The following is a 9915-nucleotide window of genomic DNA, read 5'->3' on the forward strand; positions in this document are numbered from 1 at the left end:
GGGATTGATCGTAAGATCATAAAAAATAGGAGCTCCGGCATTCAATAGGATCATAGCTGACCTGATTGTGGCCTCAATTCCACTTTCCTGCCTGCCCCCCTATCCCTTGATTCCCTTGTGTTAATAGTATGTTAATTATATTGTTATGATACACAGGAGAAGGGCATTGTTTAAGTAAGTACTTTCAGCGTATGTAAATAGGGGACAGCTGGTACATGGGGTGGGGAAGAGCATTGAGACTGAACAAAGTCAATAAACCAATTGGCATGGATTCTATTATCACCTTGCAGATCAAAAATGTGCCTAACTCGACCTTGAATATATTGAAAGGCAAGCATTTACTGTAGGGCTGGAGTAACATTTCGGTCAGACAAGTTAAGTCAGGTCTCTTCCATTTAGGACATTATTGAACAATCTAGCAACCTTCAGAGTAATTTTTACTGGTACCGGCACAAAAGTTACCAAATTTATTGAATTTAGTTTCACAGCTTACAGCGGTGGGAATTTAATTTACAAGCTCTGGGTTTCTAGTGCATTACTATAGCTACTCAGCTACCAATTCAGTATTGTAAACAGAATTCCAGAAAAGTGTGTAAGAGCAGAGGGACCTGGGAGTGCATCTGGACCTGGGAGTATCTTTGAAGGTGGCTGGACATATTGAGAGTGTGGTTAGCAAAGCATATAGGACCTTGGGCTTCATAAATATAGGCATTGAGTACAAAAGCAGGGATTTTATGCTGAACCTAGATAAAGCTCTGGTTAGGTCCCAACTAGAGTATTGCGTCCAGTTCTGGTCACCAGACTTTAGGAAGGATGTGAAGGTCCTTGAGAGGGTGCAGAGGAGATTTACCAGATTTGTTCCAGAGATGTGAGGGGGGCGGGGTGGGGGATTTAGTTACAAGGTTAGGTTGGCAAGGCTGCAGTGGTTGTTCTTGGAACAGAGGAGGTTGAGGGGAGATTTGATAGAGGTGTACAAGATTATGATAGTGTTAGATAGGATGGACAAGAACAACTCTTCCTGTCAGCTGATTGTACAAGAACTAGGGGACACAGTTTAAGATTTTGGGCAAGAGATGCAGGGAGAATGTGATGAAGAACTATCCATGATGGTGGTGGATGTGGAAATAATCAATAATTTCAAAAGGAAATTGGATGGGCACTTGAAGGAAATAAACTTGCAGGGCTCCAGGGATCAATTGAGAGAGTTGGACTGACTGGATTGCTGCGCGGGGAGCCAGCATGGACTTAATGGGCTGAACAGCTGCCTTCTGTGCTGTAAATGACTCTTTGAGTAATGTTTCGATTGTTTTAACTGTAAAATAAGATTGTAAATGCACAGATTATGTTGGTTCCAGGCAGAAGGACAATTCAAGCACTTTCCCAAATCAGTTTCCATTTAGCCCTATTAAGTATGATTCCTAAATCTCATCAAAAATTAAATGGTTACATTTGTCCGGTTACAAACCGTTTCAGGTTGATTGGCACCAGTCAATACTATAAAAACATCATAATGTTGGAAGCATGAGAGGTTATTGTCCTCTCTTTGTGTGTGAAAATGTGAAACCTGCTTTGAAAATCAAAGAAGGTTAATATCAGAATTAACTCTGGCACAAAAAAATCTTCCTAATTCATTGTCAGGAATGTGTCAGTTATAAAACTGAGCAATCGCAATCAATATGTCCTGTAAGAGTTTTCCATATGGTTTCCTAATGAGAGCCAAATTATTTTCCCTTCCCTGTTCTTGCGCTGGATAAATGCCACATCCTTTGGAAAAATCCTCTACTGTTTGTCAGATCAGTTGTCAGCATTGCCTTGCTGTAGGTGCTTTCTGGATGAAGTTCTTTTGATCTTTTATATAAAGATTTTAACTTTTCTTCCAGTACACACAACTTTCCAGCTTTTATTTTCAATAGCAGTCTCAAGGCATCAACGAGTTGTGGTATAGTTGTATTTCCACGACCAGAGAACTTTTTTGTCATCCATTTGCAGTGTATGCCCATTGTGGCACAATTCCACAAGTCTCAACTACCCTTGAACATCTTGTGTGAGCCTTGAAGTTGAGTTTTTGTTGGAGATGGAGAGAGTAGCTTAGCCATGCTTGATCATAACTTAACCAGCACAACAGTCAGCAGCACCTGATAGCTGTGCCTTTTCGCTATTTTGCAGATATTTTTATTATAGAGAGAGTGCTGGTATTGGTCAGGCGTGCCTTACCAGTGCAGGTCCAGGCTTTAAATTCTGCAACTGTAAACACTTGACTGCATCTGAATTTTCTTTTTCAGGAAGATGACCCGCGGAGGGAATCATTTAATAAAAGGATATATAATTTAATGAGAAAGTTGCTCAAATATGCACCAATTGATGCAGCTGTCGATCAGAAAGCCAAAGATTTTATCCATGACTGCCTACCCCCTGTGCTTACAAAAGGTATTTTGCTTATTTTATTAATTGTTGTATTTTCATGAGGGTTAGGGTAGCAGAGTCATTTGAGACCTTGGGGTGGTCATCCCTGCCCTTTGTAGGTTGAACCAGACCCAGGTAAGGATCCTATGCTCAGGGTTATGAGCCATGGCCAATGATGGAACCAGTGGATTTTTGGAGGTGATTGTGGAAGAGCTAAAACCTTGAGGGACAACAGCTGCTTATAGGAAGAGGATACTTGGGAAGAGGACTTGTGTTTCCTTTAAATACACACAAGGAAGGCAACGGGAAATGACCTCATACTCTTTGCCCTAGTTGTATTGCTTAACTGAAGAGGAAAGTGGAAGATCACAAGACGTGGAGAAATGAGCAAAGAACCCACCCTTAGGCAGATCACCACTACATTTTCAAGGACTGGGAAAGAGTAATAATACAAATTCAGCCTTCTACCAATGAGCAGTTATCGAAACGAGGATACCAAGGGAATGCTGTTCCTTTAACATTTTGTCACTTTACCTCAAAATAACCATTCAACCACACAGTTTTCCTCACCTTCTGATGTCATAAACAGTTGATCTTTAATGCTGCAAACCAGAAAATGTTCCCAGTTTTAATACTCCCATTGTTCCTTCAAAAGAGAAAATAAAAGATGAGAAAAGACTATTTGATCTATTGAGCTCACCCAGCCAAGCATCCAATGGCTTTAAAGTTCCCCTTGATTTTTGATTTTTAACCTGGTAGATTATTGGAAGTGTTTATCATCCTTTAAGGAAAGACAATTTTCATAAGACCTGTTTTAAAATGTTCTTTTCACTAACACCTTATTTCCTCTTGTTCTGCTGGACTGACTGGCAATGTAATATTCTGGTTCACCTTACCTGTGACATTTAATATCTTGTATATTTTGAACAAGTCACCCTTTTGACTACTGTCTCTCTAGATTGTAAAATTTATGCTTCTCATACTTTTCGTCACGGTTCATCCTCTTTGGATCACTATCTTTGTCATCTGAATATGTATGTCCCTTTAAATTGTGCTGTCAGAACTACTCACCATTCTAAGGTCCAATCATAAGGTTTACCCTATTGAATAATGATCCATTCATTCACCCGTTACCTTTTTTTTGGTGGGGGAGACGCAGGTTTTATTGCTCAATCCTCATTGGTGGTATTGGAGTCCTGTGTCATTCTGCTGGCTTGGCTACTACTGAAAATGTATTTTTCTGCCAAATAAAATTTAGAAACTAACTGCCAAGATTTTGTAAATGGCTGGCCAATGGCTGCATGTACAAACAAGAGGGTGATGGGCAGATGTGTGCTATTTGGCTTAGGATTGGGACTTTGGAAGTTGATAGGAAAGGTGTCACTTGAGATCCTTAAAAGACAAAATCTAAGATAGTGAAACTAGACAAAGGATGGACTGAACAGGAGGTTGCAAAGTTCACACAGGAGAGAGAACAATGGAGTTGTCTTGCAGCCTCTCAGGCTAGTTTACTTATGCCATGAACGAAGAGTTAGTCTAGTGTCTTATTTTGAAAGAAAGCTGTAACCACATTTCTGCTTGCCACTAAGGCAATGTTAAACTGGCTTGCCTTTCTTTAATGTAAACTACTTATTCACAAATATTGTACCAACAATATACAGAAAATATATCTGGTTGATCTTACTGAAAAGGGAGGAGCCTTGCAAACACTATTGAGGTGAAGTAAATAGCGTCTTGATGTTGATGCTATTTTATCCCCAGTAAATGTGTCCTAGGCCCAACCATATTCAGCTGCTTCATCAATGACCTTCCTTCCATCATAGTGTCAGAAGTTGCGATGTTCACTGTGCAATCTTCAATGTTCAGCACTATTCGCAACTCCTCAGATACTGAAGCAGTCCATCTCCAAATGCAGCAAGACCTGGACAATATCCAGGCTTCGACTGAAAGTGGCAAGTAACATTCGTGTCACACAAGTGCCAGGCAATGACCATCTCCAACAAGAGAGAATCTAATCATTTCCCCTTGACATTCAATGGCATTACCATCGCTGAATCCCCCACTGTCAACATCCTGGGGGTTACCACTGACCAGAAACTGAACTGGACAAGCCATATAAACACTGTGGCTACAAGAGCAGGTCAGAGGCTAAGAATCCTGTGGAAAGTAACTCACCTCCTGACTCCCCAAAGCCTGTCCACCATCTACAAGGCACAAGTCAGGAGTCTGATGGAATAATCTCCATTTGCCTGGATGAGTGCAGTTCCAACAACACTCTAGAAGCTTGACACCATCCAGAACAAAGCAGCCTGCTTGATTGGCACCCCTTCAACAAACATTCGCTCCCTCCACCACCAATGCACAGTAGCAGCAGTGTGTACCATCTACAAGATGCACTGCAGAAACTCACTAGGGCTCCTTAGGCAGCACCTTCCAAACCCATGACCACTACTATTGAGAAGGACAAGGGCAGCAGATACATAGGAACACCACCACCTGGAAGTTCTCCTCCAAGCCACGCACCATCCTTACTTGGAAATATATCGCTATTCCTTCACTGTCACTGGATCAAAATCCTGGAACTCCCTCCCTAACAGCACTGTGGGTGTACTCATAGGTTCAAGAAGGCAGCTCACCACCATCTTCTCAAGTGCAGTTAGGGATGGCCAATAAATGCTGGCTTAGCCATTGATGCCCACATCCCATAAATGAATTAAAGAAACAGAACTATTAGTTAAGCGACTACCCGTGTTTATCGTCAATTACACATAATGTAAGCAAACCTTTTTTTCCCCTAACCTTTTCCTCTTGCCCCATCTCATGAAAGAATTGCCTTCCCTTAGAGTACTTTGTGAGCCACTGGTAATTACAAAACATCTGCTTGGTAGCTCATTAATGGAAAATACAAGTGTTGGGAAGCATTTTCTAACTATTTCTGTGCAAAGATCAATTTAGATTAAAGATCAGCAATGTTCAGGCTCAGCCTGAAATAGCACTTAATGGTCTGTATACAAGCAAAACCTGCATCTTCCCGGTGTTAAAGGCAATTGCATTTTCTCTCCTAGAGGAACTAGCATGCACTGTGTACAGTGCACCAGCCCGATGGAGAGATGGTGGGCCACGCAACATTGTTCTGCAGATACGAGGAAGCACCCGGGTACGAATGCTTCGCAGTAACGTTGCCAGGTCTCATATTTCTACTTGTTTTTCTATACAACATGTTTCAGAATAATAGCACTGTGAAATCTCATCAATTGTGCATTTTACGGATTTGCCTTGGCAAAAGATATCAGTGCATCTGCTGGGACTTCAGTAATAATGTGGCATATCCTATTAAAAAGTAATGAACAGAGGGAAAATTTAATTTTATAAAATGTACTCCCACTATAATAGAATTGTTATGGTGCAGAAGGAGGCCATTCGGCCCATCATGCCTGCACTGGCTCTCTGAGCATTTTAACTTAGTGCCATTCTCCTGCCTTTTCCCTGTAACCCTGCACATTGTTTCTATTTAAATAATTATCTAATGCCCCCTTGAATGCCTCAATTGAACCTGCCTCCACCACACTTCCAGGCAACGCATCCCAAACCCTAACTACTTGCTGTGTGAAGAAGTTTTTTCTCATCTCACATTTGCTCCTTTTGCAAAACACTTTAAAACTGTGCCCTCTGGTTCTCAATCTGTTTATGAGCAGGAGCCGTTTCTCCCTGTTTACTCTGTCCAGACCCCTCATGATTTTGAAAACTTCTATCAAGTCTCCTCTCAGCCTTTTCCTCTCCAAGGAAAACAGAACCAACTTCTCCAGTCTTCCATCATAACTGAAGTGCCTCATCCCTGGAACCATTTTCATAAACCTCTACTGCACTCTCTCCAATGCGTTCACATCCTTCCTATTGTGTGACGCGCAGAACTGTACACAGTACTCCAGCTGAGGTCTAACCAATGTCTTATTGTCATCAAAACCTCACTGCTCTTATACTCTATGCCCCTGTTAATGAAGCCTAGAATATCATATGCTTTAGAAACAGCTCTCTCCACCCCCCCTGCCATCTTTAATGACTTATGTACGTATACAACCAGGTCTCTTTGCTCCTGCACACACTTTAGAATAGTATCCTTTATACTATCTCTTCATGTTCTTTGTACCAAAGTGTATCTTCTCGCACTTCTCTGCATTGAACTTCATTTGCCACCTATCTGCCCAGTCCACCAATGTGTCAAAGACCTTTTGAAGCTCTACACTGTCTAATAATGTTCAAAGCTGCACAAAACGTTCTGACAGGAAATACTAATCATCGGAAATTCCAATGCATCTTTTCCAATTTAGGGGCTAAAAAGTTTGATCAGTCATTTTTGAATAATGTGCAGGGTTACAGGGAAAAGGCAGGAGATTGATACTAAGTTAAAATGCTCAGAAAACCGGTGCAGACACGATGGGCCGAATGACCCCCTCTTACTCCGTAACGATTCTGTGATCTGTGACTTTTCATTCTTTGATTTGAACAAAGAATGCTAATTTATATAGGATTGTCTGCTTTGCTTGTCCCCCATAGATTATGTGGTGAGGATGGCAGCATACTGCTGTACTACACAATAGAAAATTCCAGAGACTACCACAAGGAGGAAGAAAAATGCATAGAAATAGATCCAGAGGTAAGGTGAATTGTCCCAAGTTCATTTGCAACAATGTAAAAAGAAAGGCTTTTATTTTCATTGAAGTTTTCTTTCAAAGTTTTTAGTCACCTGTACATAATGGCCAGAAAAATTGCTGGAGCGCCATACTAGTCTGTGTTTATTTCCTCTTGGTAATATGTTGATTGTAGGTAGAAGGTGCTTAAAGAACTGATTTATTTCTGCAGGCATAAAATGTCCATATTTCTCTTTCAGCTTGCTGATGGGGTAGAACTCTTGCTTTGCTCATATCCTCAATATATAAAAGTTGATAGCCTTCCAGCTGGAAATCTGGATGACAAGGTATGAAATCTCTCGGGTATGGTAGAGTTCAAACCCAAGAAATATTTGCTTGTATGGCCTATGCTAAGTTATCTGACCTAAGCTGAGATGGCACCAGCTGTGCCACTATAAGGAATTGGGTAGGCATTTACATAGAATTGCATAGAATAAAGAAGGTTAAAGGCTGATCCAGGAGGCGTTCAAAACTGTGAAGGGTTTAAATAGAGTAAATAAGTAGAAGCCAGTTTCCTGTGGAAAGTAGGGTCAGTAACTAGAGGACACAGATTTTATAAAAATTGGCAAAAGAATCAGAGGTGAGATGAGAATTTTTTTTGACGGTGATTTGTGATCTGGAGTGCACTACCTGCAAGGCTAGTGGAAGGAGATTCAGTAATTTTCAGAATTGAACTTGAAGGCAAACATTTTTGGAGGCTATAGGGAAGGAGCAGGAGAGTGGGACTAATTGGATAGCTCTTTTAAAGAGCTGGTATCAGTACTATGGGTTGAGTGGCTTCTTTGTGCTGTATCATTTGATGAACGTGCCTTGGTTGTGATATACTTTTTCCGCAGATATGTGGCATTCATGTGAATTGTAGTATTTCAACTACTGGCCCAGTTAAGATCAAGGGAGCAGTTAAATATGTTTCTAATTGCCTGATAACTTAGTGAAGCTATGATGATCTTCACTACCAAAGCCCTCCATTCCACTTAAACAATAACACTGTGTCAAAGCTGTTTTATTTTGTAATTTTCAAACAGTCCTGTAAGTATATGAAGATAAATTGGAGGAGCTAGGACTGTTTCCCTTGGAAAAGCTGTGAGGGGATTTGATAGAGGTATTCAAAATTGAGGGGTCTGGCCAGAGTAGATAGGGAGAAACTGTTGCCGGTCGTGAAAGGACCGAGAATTAAAGTAATTGGCAAAAGAAGGAAAAGCGACGAGAGGAAATCCCTTGTCATGCAGTGAGTGAGGTTAAGATCTGGAATGTACTACCTGAGAGTGTGGTGGAGGCAGGCTCAAATGAATCATTCGGAAGAGAATTAGACTTATTGAAAAGGAAACAATGTGCAGCGTTACGAGGAGAATACACTAATTGCTCATTCGGAGAGCTAGTACAGACAAAGTGAGCTGAATGGCCTCCTGCGTTATAACACTTCTGTGGTTCTGTGAATTGTATTTTTGCCTAGGAAACCTTTTTTTTTCAGTAGGAGTGTATATTGTTTTTATTTATCCAACCATCACCGATCACAACCCTTGGCTGACCCAAGTTGGTATTTATGTTTTGTGAATGAATGTTGCAACAGTGCAGATTTTTGTCAATGAAATGACTTCATTAATTTTCTTTGTCGGTGTATTTTCTCCCCTACTCTTTCCTAAAGTTGTTGACTGTTTTGGAGGATGGTTGTTTCCATAGATGCTGATTGCCTTCCAGCACCTTGCCCTGTGGCTAATAGACATGCGTGGACCTTGACAATTAGGTGTCAACCAACTGTTCAGGCATGCAGGGCGTGGTCCCCACAAATCCTTTTAGCTCAGTAGCGATCTGTGGTGAAAACCCAGCTAACCAAGAGATGCTGAGGCCAATCACACCAATTACTGTCATTAAAGCAGCTAACCTGACACAGTCTAGGGGATCAAGCCCCTGTACTTTTGTGTGTAGTGGCTATTCACTGGATAAACTGACTTGAGCCATCAGGGAAGTTCTCAACAAATGTCTTTTTATTCACAAAGAGGGAAGAAAACATTCTTAACCATCCAACCTTTGTGCTTTCCTTCTTCCCACAGATCTCTTTAGCTGCTGCCTTGTACGAGAAAGGTCTACTAATGACTGAATATCCATTGCTGCCTAAGAGGGACTAATATTTTACTAGGAACTGGACCTTTTAAATGAGTTTCATATCCAGTTATAATCTATTACAAAGTTAACATATAATTGTTCATTGTACAAAATACTTTAATATCAGATTTGATTTAAATAGGTTTTTTTTCAGTCTGACTTGTCCTAAAACTTGCCCTTTTTTAATGTAACAATTGGTTTACATCCAAAAATGAAGCAAGACCATACCGACTACTGAGGAATGAATGCCTTGCTAACTGTAATGACTGTGTATTCAATGATTTGTGCCTTTACACAGCTGCTGTTGAAGTAGCCTATGTATTTTGCCATACTTTCTATGCGCATGTACGGCTAAACATTTAGATTTCGTGAAGTAGAGATGTGCACAACACGCAGATGAGCATTTGAATTATGGTTTTATAACTGATGATTATAACAATGTGAGGGGGTGACAGAATGCTTTGAAAAAATAACTATTAAAACAAATTATGTAACTTTATTTCTCGGTTTCATACCTCTGTGGATGGAGAGAAGAATGATGAAGCACACTTCAAAAAATAACAATTTCCTTGAAAATTTGCACTTCATATGTTTGAAAGCAGACATTTCAAGGGCTATGGGGAAAGCAGGGATATGAGACTATTTGGATAATGCTTGGAAAGAGCCAGCAAAGCCATGATGGGCCAAATGGCTTACGCTGTATGATTAAACGTATGCCAGC

General features: G+C 40.6%; 1 protein-coding gene across 1 annotated transcript in view; it reads left to right on the top strand.

Annotated features, from left to right (window-relative positions):
* The window catches only part of riox1 (ribosomal oxygenase 1), a 50229-nt gene extending 40536 nt beyond the window's left edge, over window positions 1-9693 (top strand). The window contains exons 11-15 of the mRNA XM_078557343.1: window positions 2283-2427; window positions 5469-5589; window positions 6958-7057; window positions 7292-7378; window positions 9143-9693. Of these exons, the coding sequence (XP_078413469.1) occupies window positions 2283-2427; window positions 5469-5589; window positions 6958-7057; window positions 7292-7378; window positions 9143-9217 (528 nt within the window). The 3' untranslated portion in view covers window positions 9218-9693. The remainder of the gene's footprint in view (window positions 1-2282; window positions 2428-5468; window positions 5590-6957; window positions 7058-7291; window positions 7379-9142) is intronic.
* The last annotated feature ends 222 nt before the right edge of the window (window positions 9694-9915 follow it).

The sequence above is a fragment of the Cetorhinus maximus genome, chromosome 14 (assembly GCF_964194155.1).
Source record: "Cetorhinus maximus chromosome 14, sCetMax3.hap1.1, whole genome shotgun sequence".
Taxonomy (NCBI): Eukaryota; Metazoa; Chordata; class Chondrichthyes; order Lamniformes; family Cetorhinidae; genus Cetorhinus; species Cetorhinus maximus.